Source organism: Fundulus heteroclitus, chromosome 6 (assembly GCF_011125445.2).
Source record: "Fundulus heteroclitus isolate FHET01 chromosome 6, MU-UCD_Fhet_4.1, whole genome shotgun sequence".
Lineage (NCBI taxonomy): Eukaryota > Metazoa > Chordata > Actinopteri > Cyprinodontiformes > Fundulidae > Fundulus > Fundulus heteroclitus.
Window position 1 is genome coordinate 20971696 of NC_046366.1, and position 15298 is coordinate 20986993.

General features: G+C 36.4%; 1 protein-coding gene across 1 annotated transcript; it reads right to left on the minus strand.

The window, feature by feature from the left end:
* Positions 1-891: 891 nt before the first annotated feature.
* Positions 892-10553, minus strand: LOC118563446 (parathyroid hormone/parathyroid hormone-related peptide receptor-like). The gene is made up of 7 exons (XM_036138320.1): positions 10385-10553; positions 7716-7776; positions 6090-6156; positions 5839-5933; positions 3882-4023; positions 3492-3533; positions 892-3401 (listed from the first exon to the last, which is right to left on the minus strand). Exons 1-7 carry the CDS (start codon positions 10506-10508, stop codon positions 3039-3041), a joined length of 894 nt encoding a protein of 297 aa, XP_035994213.1. The 5' UTR covers positions 10509-10553; the 3' UTR covers positions 892-3038.
* Positions 10554-15298: the final 4745 nt, after the last annotated feature.

Consider the following 15298-nt stretch of genomic DNA (forward strand, 5'->3'; position numbering starts at 1 on the left):
CGAGCGGGAGAGATACTGCCAACATATTACACAAGGCCTGAAGACTAATGCCACTTTCACTGAGTACAATTCAGCATAAATAAATGACATAAAATAACACTTTTTACTTCCAGAAGAGGTATTTAAAACAGCTGTAACATTAGCTCCATGAAAATTGGTCTTAAAATTCTGAAAAACAAACATTGTGTGAGGATAAAAATAAGAACAGGTTATTGTAGAAAAAAATAAAGTGCTCAAAATACAAAAATCCAGGCGTTTGTTTGTACATAGAGGATCAAATTTAGTTGTACAGAACATATATTATGCAAACAAACAACAGTCACTGTTAATTTGGAAAAAAAAATATATATAAGCGATATTAGGTGTTATGTTCCTGTGAATTATAGGAACTGTCAGTTTACTGTCCCATTGCATCAGGTCTATTGGATCCACTAAACCTTTTGCTGTAGTTCTGACAAATGGAGTGGATAGACAGGTGGAAGATATCTGTCCTTTAGAAGCTAAGTGGACTTTTTTCATTTCTACAAAGCTGGTGTGTTTGTTTGCAATTCTGTAGAAAAGAAAAAGCAAAATTGCCTGTGCAGATTCTCAGTTATCCGGGTCATTGCAACAGCAAACAGGCTTAAATCAGAGGCAACCCGACATAAAAAAATTGTGTTTCTATGTCACTTACTATGGTTAGACGTCTCTGAATCTATTTGACTCTCTCAGACTTCTTTTCTTTTCTGTTGTAAAAAAAAAAAGTTTTCTTTTTTGTTGCACCAAAGAATGTATCTAAAAAAAAACAACAACAAAAGAAAAAAATCAAAAACAGTGTTTTTAAGTAAAAATGTTTGAAAAAAATATTTTGTGCAAATTTGTTTGAAATATTCGTTGTTGTTTTTTTTTTTTAATGAACACCCATTGTTAAAATACTTTGCAGTTTCTGTTTCCCTCCAAAATGACCATTGAAGCACAGAGATTTCTTAAAAGTTAGAAAAGGAATTGAAATACATTTCATCAGAGGTACTGAAAAACTAAGACATTAATAATATTAGACTCTAATGCAGCTTTGTGGATGCTGAAAATATGGTAGAAAGCTCCTATCACAAGAGTTGACATTAGAGGTAAATTCAGATTTATCTTTAATAGTACTGTTTTTTTTCATTTCACTTTATTTTAAGAGGATTTTGTATGGTAAACAAATACTTGGTGTAAATACAATGATATGTTGAAGTATACAACTTTTTAAAGGCATATCATGCCTTTTCTCTTTGGTATAATACAGTAATAAGTAATATGTCAGACTCTGAAATTCATGCTGTTTTATTTGAGCTTACTGTATTGTGGAATGTGTCAGAAAATAACAGCATGAATCTCTGTCACCTGCTACTAAACCCACCAGCTCCCTTTCCAGTCTATAAATAATGCTGACATTCTATCAACGAACAGATGAGCAGAAATATAGCACATCTACATATTTATGCATGTTACAACATTTAGCTCACAATTAGAGTGTACTTTTGATCTGTAAACATTGTGACTTGAATATGAATGAACTCAAGCTGCACATTACCAGGCCTTTTGTGAAAATCAATTTGCTTTATCTGTGTATTCCGTATAAATGGCACACTTTGATTTCTGGGGGCTTCATTTGTCGAATTTTCTCTGTAGAAACTGTGCTTTGCTGGTGCTTTATTCAAAGCTACAAGGTACTTTCGTGCAAATGTCATTGAACCTACAAGATCTTTTTTTCTGGAACACTTATGTAGCTTAAATGCAACTTTCATGACAAACACACCTATGACAAGTAACTTTCACATTCCATTAACGTAATGTTCCAAGAAAGCACCTGATAAGGTAAAGTCTGATTCCTAAAACCCCCCGATAATTTTAATCAAACTTCCATTTTAGTTACAACACTATAAGTCACTCCAAAACCCAGCCAAGTTCCAGTAAGTACCCAGTAAGTTCCTGGAAAGCACCTAGTTAGTACTTTGAACCGTGAAAGTTTCATGCAGGTTATACAAAGGTCACAGGTGAAATCCATATGTTACAGTTAAGGTCCATGAAGGGTCTTGATTTTGGGGGGAATTTTTTGGGCAAAGCACCCCAATATTAGTCAACCTTGTCATAATGCTTCATTCCGGAAACTACGCAGTAGGTTAAAGGAAAACACCTGCTAGGTTCCAGAAAAGTTCCAGAAAAGAACCTGGAACATTCTATGAAAGTTCCTAGAAAGTACTGTCCATATTATATAGTGTGCCCACATTTTTTGGAACAGGATATTTGGGAATGTATACATTCATTTAAATCTTTCATATTCATTCCAGTAATTAGAAGGATAACTACTATGTTGATCAAAACAGCAGAAACTGTACAACAAATCAAAAGACAAAGAAAATGAAACTGACAAAGCTTAATAGAGACTGAATTCAGGAGACGTAGAATTTGTTGAAACACCTCTTAAAAATTTGAAAATGTGTGCAACAACAAAGGATTTTAATTACCTGAGTAACTTCCCTTTTAAACATTGACACAGATGTGAGTCAACGCAGAACCAATATGGCCCATGCCACAAAGAACGAATGACTTAAAATAGTAGAATTTCTTATTTATTTTTACTTAAGAGTATTTCCCCAGCTGATGTACAGTAAGTAAGGCTGATCTCCCATCAACCTTTTGCTTAATTTATACACAAAAAGACAACATTTACCATGTAAGCAAACAGAGCACTATATTAAAAAACAGTCATGGCAGTGAAATCAAAGAAATAAACCTGTTTTAGGCTTTTACACATTCTCTGTGGCAGATGGTGGATAAAGGAGAAAAGCCGATCTTGCCTTAAAGAAATTGCCGTCTTCATCTCTTAGAGAAACGTGGAAGAGCAATGCACCTTTTTGCTCCTTGAGCCTCATCAATATCCATTGTTCTGGCTCAGTTTTACAGGAGGAAAAGAACTGGTACTTTTGATTCATGCCGTCACCTTCAGACCATCCTGAGAGCGCTCATGATTTGTCTGTCCTCTTCTCATTGCTATACACGGGGTCCGCTGGAGGTCACATGACCGTCTCCCTCTCCTCCTCCACAACAGCCGTGGGTTTCTCTTCCTCGCTGGGCCGTGTGTGTGCAGACTGCTCCTCTTCAGGTATGTGGAGTTCCTGTCCTGAGGAAGGCACAGAGTTCTCAGAGACAGAGCCATTCTTGACGTACCCCGGAAGGTTCCTGTGGCCGTTTACAGGCATGGGTCCCAGCCTCGTGGTGAGGTGGAGGGCCAGGGGTCCTCTGGCAGTGACGTTGGTTACGCTGGTGTGTGACACCATTGGTCCATAGCTGTAAGTATTACTTCCGCTTCGAGCTTTTCTCTTGAAGTCAAGGGCCAAGGTTCTTCTGCTCCACGACTTTTTGATCTCGGCTTGCACCTTAAAAGGATAATTTATTTATTTATTAGGGATTTAACAGCCATTGGTATCTAAAAGGACGTTTCAATGTAAAACTCTTGAATCGCTTACCTCTCCGTTGCAAAAACAGTATATGATTGCAACTAAAAAACCCTAAAAGAGAGAGCACACTGATTTTAGGCACACTATACAAAACCAAGGAATGAGCACACACTTAATGTGACATTTAAGATGTGTAATTTGGCATTTTCTTTGATATTCTCAGTCATCAGTTATCCCTGCTATTTTCTCTATCTTAATTAGGATCTCAAAAGAAATCAGTACCCAAACAATGAAAAACAGTCTGACAATTTGTAACTGTTGTAGGGTGATAACATTAACCTTGAGGACAAATCCCAGGTGGGTCAACCTGATTTGTTCAGCATGAGGAAAACATTACAGGCTCCCACAGTGATTAAGTAGCATTTCCAGAATTTCTATCTCAATGTTTTTTTTTTTTACCTGGAATGAGTTAAAAAGCATCTCGTAGTGCATCTGTATCAACCACGGTATTCCAGAGACCTCTGTGTATGGCATGGCATTAAATATGATGTAGTGGACGCCGAACAGTGGCATCAGCACCAGTGTAGACTTCAAGAGTTTTCTGCAACAGAACATTTCACACTCTAAAGTTCACTTTAAAATAATAATAAGGAAAACATTAAAGAAGAAAAACGGGCAAAGGGTTTTAAAAAGCTCAAGTCTATCTGTTGCTAAAGCTGCCAACATAGTTTTGCTTATTTGTTTGCGTATCTGTGAATAAAATCAGCGTGGGTCAAAACGAATTAAGAGAAATAATCAAGTGAATTTTGCTCTGTTTTCTGGGTCAGTCTTTCTCTCAAACAAAGGAGTTGATGTTTTTGCTCACAAGTAATCGTAGGTTGGAGCGGGAGATACATAGATAGAATGTTATATAGTTTGCAACAAAAGCGACGTTGCTCCACTGTTGTGGTAAATAAACAGCTGAACCAAAATGCAACAATCTTGATTTACCAGACTTTATTCACTCGGACTGTGCTCATAAGATATAGAGCATGTCCAAAAGAACGGGATTACAAGCAGCTGAAATTAGCTTCCTCGGCAGAATGCCCGGGCTAAAAAAGAAGTCAGCTAAAGTGACTTAACTGACTCATTTGAGTTTGTGATCAGGATGCTTCCTTGTCATCCTGGCTGGAGGTTTTCCAAATGAAAGAAGACCTGCAGGGTAGAGCCAAATTATACCGGAAGAGCTATATATCCACTATATATCCACTCTGTCCTGGGAATGCCTTAGAATACCAGCAACACTTGAAATATTTTGGGTGAAGGCCACGTGCCAAAACTGCTGGTCTGTAAAGAAAGCTGGTTTCTCAAAATAATATCCCATTTTTGTGAAGTTTTCCTCTCCCCAGATCTTCGTCCTTCTCCATGCATTTTGAAAGCAGGTAAAGTTGTGCAAGAAACCTTTGGATCTTAATTTCTTATGATTCCGCCAAATGACCTGGAGATTGTCAACAGGGAAGTTTTGAGTGTTCTACTGGACCCACTGGTCCCGCAATAAATGATTATATTGTCTTCAGTTATCCAAACAGAAGATAATGGATGCACTGGAAAGTTTACTCAGAAAAATATAACGTTTGGTCCATCTCTGAAATAGTAACATTTACTCTAAATATTCTTCCAGCTCTAAGTTGAGCAAAAACAGCTATTTTTCAGGAAAATAATTTTAACTCTTGAAATTTTAATTTTTTCCTGTGTGGATGAATTCATTGATTAAAAGAATGATATCAAATTCCCTGTCATGTAAGTCACTCCAAGCATTCAGCATGACATAGTGATTATTCTTTATCGGTGTAGACAGAGCATCTGCATAGCGTAGCATGATTTGGTGACAATATCATTGGGTCACAACTGGAAACATTTACATAGCATTTATCTAAATTAAGAAGCAGTAGTTTACCAAAAATACGTGCATGGTTTCAGACTTTATTTGTGTTGTGTTTTGTATAAAGCTTGCTCAAAACATTTCCATATCACCAAAAATTCCATACATTTGTGGAAAGCGCAAAATGTATCTATTAAGTTATTAAAATCCGTGACATTGCCAGACATTCCAGCTGCTTAAAGCAAAACATTTTTTAGCCACCGGAATTTCACCATGGGTCTTCTCATTGCACTTTTAGGTTTTTGAGAGCCCCTATACAATATATTTGCAATTAAAAATTGATTTTGAAAGAAAAATGCATTAAAATAGTTTTATAAACATGTGTGCTTCCATTAAATATGTTATAGATTACATAATGTGTGGCATTCCTTCTGTTCTATTGAAGCAAATATAACGCTTGACGTTGGAAAACAAGTCATGAAGAGCCAATTGAGGGGAAACAACTCCAGAAAGATTCAGGCATTCAGAAGCTAATTTTCTTAGACTCCTCTGTACCTGTACTGTTGTCTGGTGTCGCACCTCCCAGCATTTGTTTCTCGTAGTTTTGTTGCCAAGACTCTGATGATGTTCAAAAATAATACAAAATTAATCTGAGGAGAAAAAGAAACATAATGATATGATTAGGTGTAATTGGAAACATAATTCGCCCTCTCTCATTCAAAAGCTGTAAAGCCACAGGTGCAGTGAAGTGGTATAATTTCCTACACACCGTGGGGATAAAGTGCAAACTGGAAGCATGTACTCACCACCACGGCCACCAGGATTGGCACTTGATATATCCATTTCAAATTGCCTGCACTTAAGTCCCAACACCTGCACGAATAAACAACAAGATGAGAAGGTGAGGGTTCAGGAACAAGTAAAAGAAGGGTTTAAGCAGCTAAGTGGATTCAAAATGTCTCTGCTCCCCTCTAGTGCCTTTAATGATCTCTGACATTGTTTTACAAATTGATAGGAATGAGACAGAGAATCAATAGGACATTGCTTTTGTCCCCCCCGTCTCCTCCAGGTTTACAACATCTCTAGACAGGAGTGTTGTATGTAAACTAATTACATTTAGCAAAGCACTCATATTAAAGTTCTGTCTTTAATCCCCATTGAACTGATTTATGCATCCTGAGATTGAGGTACATCCCTCCAACCTTTTCGACATCATTCAAAAGTTGAAGGAAATTGCTAGTTTGTCCATGCTGGAAATTAAAAAGCGCTAAATATTTTATATATTCATTGCGAATCAGCTGCTTTCAGCTTGTTAGCAGTGGATCGAGACTGATTTAAAGAAACAACGCTGTTTCTGCTCTGTTGTGCAGCTGAAGGTCAATGCTTAAGTTGTAGTAAATGTCATGCTTGGTTGGCTTTTCTGCCCTAGAAGGTATGCAGCAATGATATTTTGGACTCAGGCCAACTTATAAGTAAAATTTGTGATCTAGTTCCACTCGACAGGTGCTGAAAACAATGTCAGTCAGTCCTAATGCAGACACTGAACATTAAAGTAATTATTAAGAATCTATGTCTAATGCCTAACACACCGTATAGTGAGGGTCGATTCATTATATGCCTGAAAAAGGTAATCTTATAGCACAATGGATGGAGGGGTATCAAAGACTCCAGAGCAATTTGTTGTTTAGAGGTAAAATAATTAGATTGATTCGCTTACTTTCCTTTTTTTAATGATTTTTGAATGTCATTTGTCTTTGAAGCTTTTTAAGAAGCTCCCTAAGCAAAGACATGTGTCCTACACCAACTAATCGGTGAACAGGGTTTGAAAATGATTTCTTTATTTAAGAAAAAAACTGGGGTGGCTGAGTGGGTAGAAGCTCTTTATAAGAAAAACAGTATTTAGCCCATAATTCCTGATGTAATGACCTTGCTTCATTGTAATTCAAGATTTGGGGTGTGACAAAATTTCTCATTTAGTTATTTTTTTAACTATCTTTGGACTATGTCATGCAAAAAGAATAATTAAAAATAAAGTGATGAGATCACTTCTCAGTAAATGTAACTGTTTATCCCCCTATTTCCTGACAGCCAGAATTAACTTATAATTGGTGAATCTATCTAAAAGCTACCCAACATGAACAATTAATGCAAAAATTAGCAGTTTTCAGTAAGACTGATATGTTGCGTTGTCTCCTCAGTAAAAAGCTACTTCATTTTTGGCATTTTAACATTTAACCTTTTAAACAGGGTTTAAGATGAAAACCCCGAGTTGCTGCTCAGAATATAGAATGTGTAAGAAGCAGAGAGGATATTTAAATTAAAAACAGGGGCAAGATTCAACATCATTAATCATCTGCTTCTTGGCACGATGGACTTTAATATTACCGTTTAAAAGTTTGACAAGAGGGACATTAATTATGCAGATCACTTACTCTGTGTCGGCAAGCGTGGCTCTCACAGTGGCCCAGATGGTCACAAACACAGCTGGTACTCCTAGGAAATTATTAATGAAAAAAAATTATCCAAATTGCTTTCACGTAATCATATTTTGAAAAGTGACCAAAAATCCTAGGTTTGCTCATCCTGTATGAGTAGAGATTGGATAAAACAGCATCCACATTGTATGCGCTGTGCTTATGTAATCTATTCGCACAGTGTGTACAATGCAGGAACCGTAAAACCCACGTTCAAGCAGAGTCATTACTCACTGCTTTTGTTTTTTCCTAAATCAGTGTCATCAAGGGACTCAACAGTGTCTTCCACAGCTTTTCGCTTTTTTTCCCCTATACAGCAGGAAAAAAAATTACGTTTTGTACGTAATAAAGTTTTTTTTAACTGAAGTTCACTGTTTTACACCTGTAATAATGTGCATGCGCACCTTGCAAAATGACTTTTTTCAGATTTTGTCACGATATAGCATCCCTAAATGCATTTTTATAAAATGTTTCTGTTATTGACTAACATAAACCCATTATAAAAGTTTACATGATTTTCAAAATATTTAACAAACAAAATCTAAAAAGTGTGGCAAACATTTGTGTCCAGTCCCCTTTACTCTTTCACACCAAAACAAAATCCTGTGCAATTAGTGGCCTTCAAAAGTTATCTGTGAACACAGTCCAACTGCATTTATTTTAAGGGTTTGTTAGAAAACAGGTCATCACTGGGTCCCAAACTTTGTATATTAGTGGTATCTGTAGCGTGACAAGTGTATTTTGTTGTATTTGCAGATGGTACAACCCCTTTTTTACAACCCCTTTTTTTTTGTTCTGGGGAGCAGTTAAAGGAGCAATAAACGATAATCACCAATAGGTGGCGATTGAGCATTGTGTAGACCAAAACAAGATGTGTATAAAGCCACGCCTGTCTTTACCTCACTCCAGCACTGGGTAGCCATTTCCCATTCTCAACCATTGCTCATTAGCGCATATTTGCAAAGGATAAATACACAGAAAAACAGCAACACTTTTTGGAGGAAATTGTCTACTGAAGAAGTAAGTAACTCATAACTTAGAATGCTGTTAGAGAGAGAACTGTTTGATCCGATGGGTGTGGTCTCCACTATTTTGTGCCTGACAATGGTATTTTATGGGCAGGGAGTGGCTAAGCCCTGAGTGGCAGCTGTTGACGTGTGTATGTGCATGCGCGGCCGGCCCGACTATGTAAACAAGAGACTGGAGAACAACACAGAGATGGTGTGTGATGTTTAATGATAGTCCATCTAAAAAGATACCTTTAGTTCTTCACAAAACTATTTATTAGTACTTTCTATCTAAAACAATGACATTTTGCTTATTGCTCCTTTAAAGCAGCTTTTAGAGGTTGTTGGAAAATAATTTGATAAATTGTTGGTTGGATAGAAATAAATTATCTTTAAATTGAACTAAAAGCATATGTATGTTGTTTGGAAATCAAAACATTAATACCACTGTTCAAATAAAAATTAATAATGTATTAATAGAACAAGTCTTATGTCATATGCCTCTAGGTGTTGTTTTGGATCATAAGCTCTGTTGGAAACCCCATATCAAACACTTGTGTATTAAGATTGCTTAAACCACAGGGATACTGGGAAAAACAAGGCATATCTTGAACAACAAAACGTTGCACATTCTTTACTGTATATTTAGATTATTGGGTTGAAATCTGAGGTAATATATACAAAACATTGCTACGAAAAATATGCACGATGTAAAAAAAGAGCAGTAAGGTACATAATGTTTGGTGTTGTGAACACATCAAGTATTTTTCACATCACAACGCATCACAAATTTATGGATTGATGGACAACAATGTGTTCGCAGCACTCTTAAAAGCGTGTGCATATCAGTTTGTGGAGTGATTTTGTGGAATGGCTTAGACGATGAAATTTAGCTAAGTACATTTTTTACACAACTCAAGAGAAAATATAAGGAGTACATAAATAATGTGTATAAAAATGAATAACATATAATATAATTTCAAATACTAATTTAACTGTGTCTGTATACCAAGCTTTGATCTGTCTGTGATAGAGTAAATTTATCTGCAAGTACATAGATGTATGTGTAGGTATGTAGTTAATATACATGCATATGTAAAGCTTGTTAGAGTCTGTTAAAGACTTGAGGCTGGGGTGGAGATTTACTTTTCAGCAGGACGAAATTGCTAAACATAGAGCCAGAGCTACAATGGAATAATTTAGATAAAGCAAATCAATGTCAATATCAATAGAAACGGCTCAGTCAAAGTCCAGACCCAAATCCAATCGAACATGTATTGCAAGAGCTGGAAACTGATCTTCACAGATACTTTCCATCCAAATGATATGATTTTGCAAAGAAGATTGGTCAGATTTTTCGGTCTCCAAATGTACAAAGCTGGTAGAGGCATACCCCAAAAGACCTCCAATTGTAGGTGCTCCAGAGAGTGGTTCTACAAAGTAATGGACTCAGTGGGGATGAATGCAAATGTAGCCAGTCTATTTGAATTTTATTTGCAAAAATCATAATGTTTCATTTCCCTTTTCCGTTTCACAAGTATGCACTGCTTTATTTTGTTCTGTCACATAAAATTCGTTTCTAAAGCACTCTGAGGGAAATATAGAAGAAGCAGAACTCACCCCAGCCAATCAGTGTAAATCCCCAAAGATACTTTTTGTCCGAGAAAAAAGTCATAAAAATGAGACTGTGCAGGTAAAGACCCTCCACAAGGATCCAGTAGTAATTGGTCGCCAGAAAGTACATGAACAAGGTCACCACCACCTTGCAGGTAATCTATAAAAAAAAAAAAAACAGCAGACACAGCAGAGGGCATTAATCAGTGTTCATAATGAAAAACCATCCATGTGAATTGTTTCATGTCCCTCCAATGGTGTTATGTTTACTGTTTAGACATGCTAAGAATGTCATAAAAATCAAGAGTCCAACACTCAAAAGGCAATAATATTGAATGTGTGAACTTCATTAAACAACCACGAGTAAACAACAGGATTCATAAATGGTGCATCTTAGGATCAAAATTGAAACATTGAACTATAACAGAATGAATTAAGTAATTATCAGAATTCCTTGCTTGGCTACTGCTATTTTATGTCAACTGTACTCGTGGTTAAAAAAAACAAATGTGGCACATAGTGGAATTAATTCTAACAAATTGACACTTATTTCTAGAAGTAGTTAGTGAGGCTACGGAATTAAATCAGAATATCCTTGTTAACATTGTGTCTTCTCGTTTAAACTTTTACTATGCTCATTTTTCCTTATTTCCTTAAAAGCTTTATTTATTCTTATTTTCCAAGCCTCATACATCATTTAGATGTTGTCTGAATAATATTTGATGATGTGTGCTTTTTGTCGATTCCAGCACTCATCAGTGATGTGCTTTGTTCCAGACTACAATTACTTTTCTACTAATTAAGCTTCAAGCACATGTGCTGCTCTTCCAACACACTGCACTTGTATAAACCTTTCAATTTATGATTTCGTACCTTGTTTAGACTATTTTTATGAATACAAATAAAATTAAGTTATTGAAATAAGGTTTATTCAGCTGTATAATGTTATATTTGATCTTACCCAGCCTGATCTAACATAAATTAGTGATTGTAGTGTTCAGTCATTGCGCTGATTATTTCATTACGCTGCTGCTCTCTGATGCCAAACACACTGACTGCTTTTTATTTTCCATAGCATTTCTTGTACTCAACATTTTAAATAGCAGATTGCTTTCTGACCTCCGATTCTTGCCATGGAAAGAAAGTGTGTTGGCCATGTGTCTTACTACAAAAACTAATCTTGCAAAATCTTCATTTAAAAGCTCAATTAAGCACCATGTCTTTTTAATGATATACGGTTTGTTTAATAATTAATTATTTTTTTTTTTTAAATGTATGTGTCACAGTGTTCCCTGTTCCTTCAAAGCTCCACCACTAATGTATACATTTAAAAGGAACTATACTTGTGTTTGAAACAGCCTTTTGGTTCTTTGGCTAATCCAGAGCCTTAATTAATTATGGAAGGCAAAGCCTTTTTTTAAATTAACTTTACTGACCAATTTCTATCATCTCTAAATTACATTAAACAAATTAAAGTTTTGAAACTAATTATCACAGAAAAACCTATGGTGAAATTATTGAACTATACACAAAACGGAAAACAGCAAAGAATGTTATTAGCAATTGATGCAGCTCCATTTAGTATTTAAGCGTATATTTTTGTATGGTGTTTTATTGCTTTTATTTAGTGGCCTTCGTAGCAACAGTCAGGGTTCCCACACAGTTTGGAAAAGTTTAAAATGTTAATTATTTTCCAAAGTATTTTCCATAAATACTAATAGTATTAATTAGTATTTATATTTGGATATGTAGAATTCCTGTCCTGAAGAATTAAAAAAGTATAAAACAATGTATTTTCATTTTCCCCAATCCCATTGTCTACAAGCATATCCATCCATCCATCCATCCATCCATCCTCTCATATTTAAAGCCTGACCAACAGAGATATCTGCCATAAATTCATAGTCAATTCTTCAACTGACACTTGAGGAAATTCATGGGAAATTCATTTGGGAAAAGTATGGCATTTTGGCATAGAAAATGTGCAGGAACACTGAAGAACCTCCTGGGTATGAGTCCCAGCAGAGCTCTGTCTTTGTGCAATTTGTTTGTTCTCCCTGTGCATTAATAGACAATAAAACGTAATAATAAAAAGTAACTTTATTTAATGCATTTTTTCAGCCATAGTAATTTCTCTTGGGGGTCTTGTGTTTGAAATATGTCAACATAGAGAAAACATATTATCAGATAATGAACTTGTGTCAGTACTCGCTTTGTTAGAGCTCAGTGCTGAATTTGACACAGTTGATCACAATATTCTCCTAGAAAGACTTGAATTAAGGGGAGCGCATTAAGATGGTTTAAATACTATCTGTCTGAAGGATTCCAGGTTGTTCATGTTAACCATAAATATTATGCAAACTCTAGGGTCACTTGTCGAATAGTATAAGGTTCAGTCCTTGCGCCAATTCACTTTACTATATATATGCTTCCGATTTGTAAAATGATCAGACAGCATGAGGGTGATTTCCACTGTTATGCTGATGACACTCAGTTATATTTATCCATAAATCTAGATAAGTCCAATCAATTACTTCAACTACAGGCATGCCTTGATGACACGAAAACCTGGATGAATTTAAATTTCCTCTTTTTTTGAGTAAGGCATGGCATTTGAAACCCACAACAAACAGGTTTCCAGGGTTTCCTTTTTTCACCTCCGGAAAATTGCCAAAATTAGACATATTCTGTCCAGGAGTGATGGTGAAAAACTAGTCCATGCATTTGTTACTTCATGGCAGGACTATTGTAATTATTTACTATCAGGAAATCTACTAAAGTTTTCAGCTGATCTAAAATGCTGCAGCAAGAGTTCTGATGAAAATCAAGCGGGATCATCCTTCCATCCATCCATTTTCTGACCCGCTTATGCTGGTGCCTATCTCCAGCGTTCACTGGGCGAGAGGCGGGGTACACCCTGGACAGGTCGCCAGTCTGTCGCAGGGCAACACAGAGACAGACAGGACAAAAAAAACATATTTCTCCAATTTTAGCTTCTCTTCATTGGCTTCCTGTTAAATCAAGAAAGGAATTTAAAAGTCTCCTCACGTATAAAGCCCTTAATAATCAAGCTCCATCATACTGTGTATCAGAGCTCTGATTACTCTGTACGTTCCTAAAAGAGCACTTTGCTGTCAGTCTTCAGGTCTACGGTTTCTAGAGTCTCTAAAAGTAGAATGGGAGGCAGATCCTTTAGCTATCAGGCTCCTTTCCTGTGGAACCAACTCCCAGTTTTGGTCCGTGAGGCAGACACCATGCATGCTACTTTTAAGACTAGGCTTAAAACTTTCTGTAATGACAAATCTTATAGTTAGAGTGGCTTTGGTTACTCTGAGCTAACTCTAGTTATGCTGCTATAGGCTTAGGCTGCTGGAGGACATCAGGGTCTATTTTTCTCACTCTGCCGAATTCTCCTACTGTTCACCAATTTGCATTGTTAGTAGTTATTTACACATTTAACTTTATGCTCTGTCTATTTTCTCTTCATAGTAAGCACACCTGGTCTGGTATTCTGTTAGCTGTGACATCATCCAGGGGAGACAGTTCATCTGCCATTACCTTCTAACATAGAAAGGATTCCTGGATCAATGTCTGCTTCTGTGCTTTTTTTGTTTCTGCTCTGTCTTCTAAAACCCCTTTGTCAGTCGAGGCAGATGACCATTCACAAGGAGCCTGGTTCTACAGGAGGTTTTTCCTTCCTGTTAATGCGAAGTTTTCCTCTCCACTGTCACTTCATGCATGCTTAGTATGAGGGATTGCTGCAAAGACATTGACATCGAAGACGACTGTCCACTGTGGCTCTACGCTCTTTCAGGAGGAGTGAATGCTGCTTGTCAAGACTTGATGCAATCTGCTGGGTTTATTTAGACAGGAAACTTTTTGACCAATCTGTCTGTATAATTTGATTGAATTTGACTTCATAAAGTGCCTTGACATGTCATGGGTTGTGAAATTGAGCTATATATATAAAACTGAATTAAATGTTGAATGAATATTAAGGTAGAAAAAATAAATATATTACCTAACCTAGTCTAAACTAAGAATACACTAATACTTTAAAGAAAGTTGCACTTTATTTTGATGACAGATTATACTTGTTTGATACCTGTCCAGATGCACTGACGTGCACTGACAGCATGCGGACAAGTCCCAGATGCCAAGACTGAATTAGTAACCAATCGATTAGACTCACAGCAAGGTCATAAGCTCCACTTGCCTGCAGCTGTTGCTGCTGCACTGTTTTTTCATTATTAATAGCAGCAAATCCAATGTTATTTTGATGTGCTGCTGTTGTGTCATTGGTATTTCTTGTTCACTGCATTTCTTTATGATTTATCACCGATTTGCTTTTTAAAAGAAATTAGGAAAAAGTAGCTAATATTAATTTAGGGGAGAAGTTAGTCTATATCTGAATACAGTTTCTGAGAAAGTAAACTTTTTTTATTCATCATTTAGTTTCCATATGCTTAATTCTTGCAATTTTGCCGCTCTGCTGGCCCTAATCTCCAGGGCACACCCTGAAAAGGTTACCATCGGATCACATAGCAATACAGGATGGACAATCATTAAAGCACACAGGCACTCCGATGGCCAATTAAGGGTGACAGATTAACCTTACATGCATGTTGTTTTTGGACACATTGATCAGGAAACACACACATAAGTTTTCCAAGTATGTTAACAGAACTGCATTTAAAAAAAAAACTGCAACTTCAGTGTAACTTCAACATATTTTTGAAATTAAACATTAGATTTGTCGTTCCCAGAAGTAGTGTCCTGAATCAAACATGTATAAAGTGGAGTAAAGGTTGGAGGCATGTTATAAAGGTAGCAAAAATCCAGAATATAAAGTTTGGGTGGGCTGTGCATGCATCCTTTCCAGCAGGTTTGCAATGTGGGACTAAACCAAGTCTCATTCAC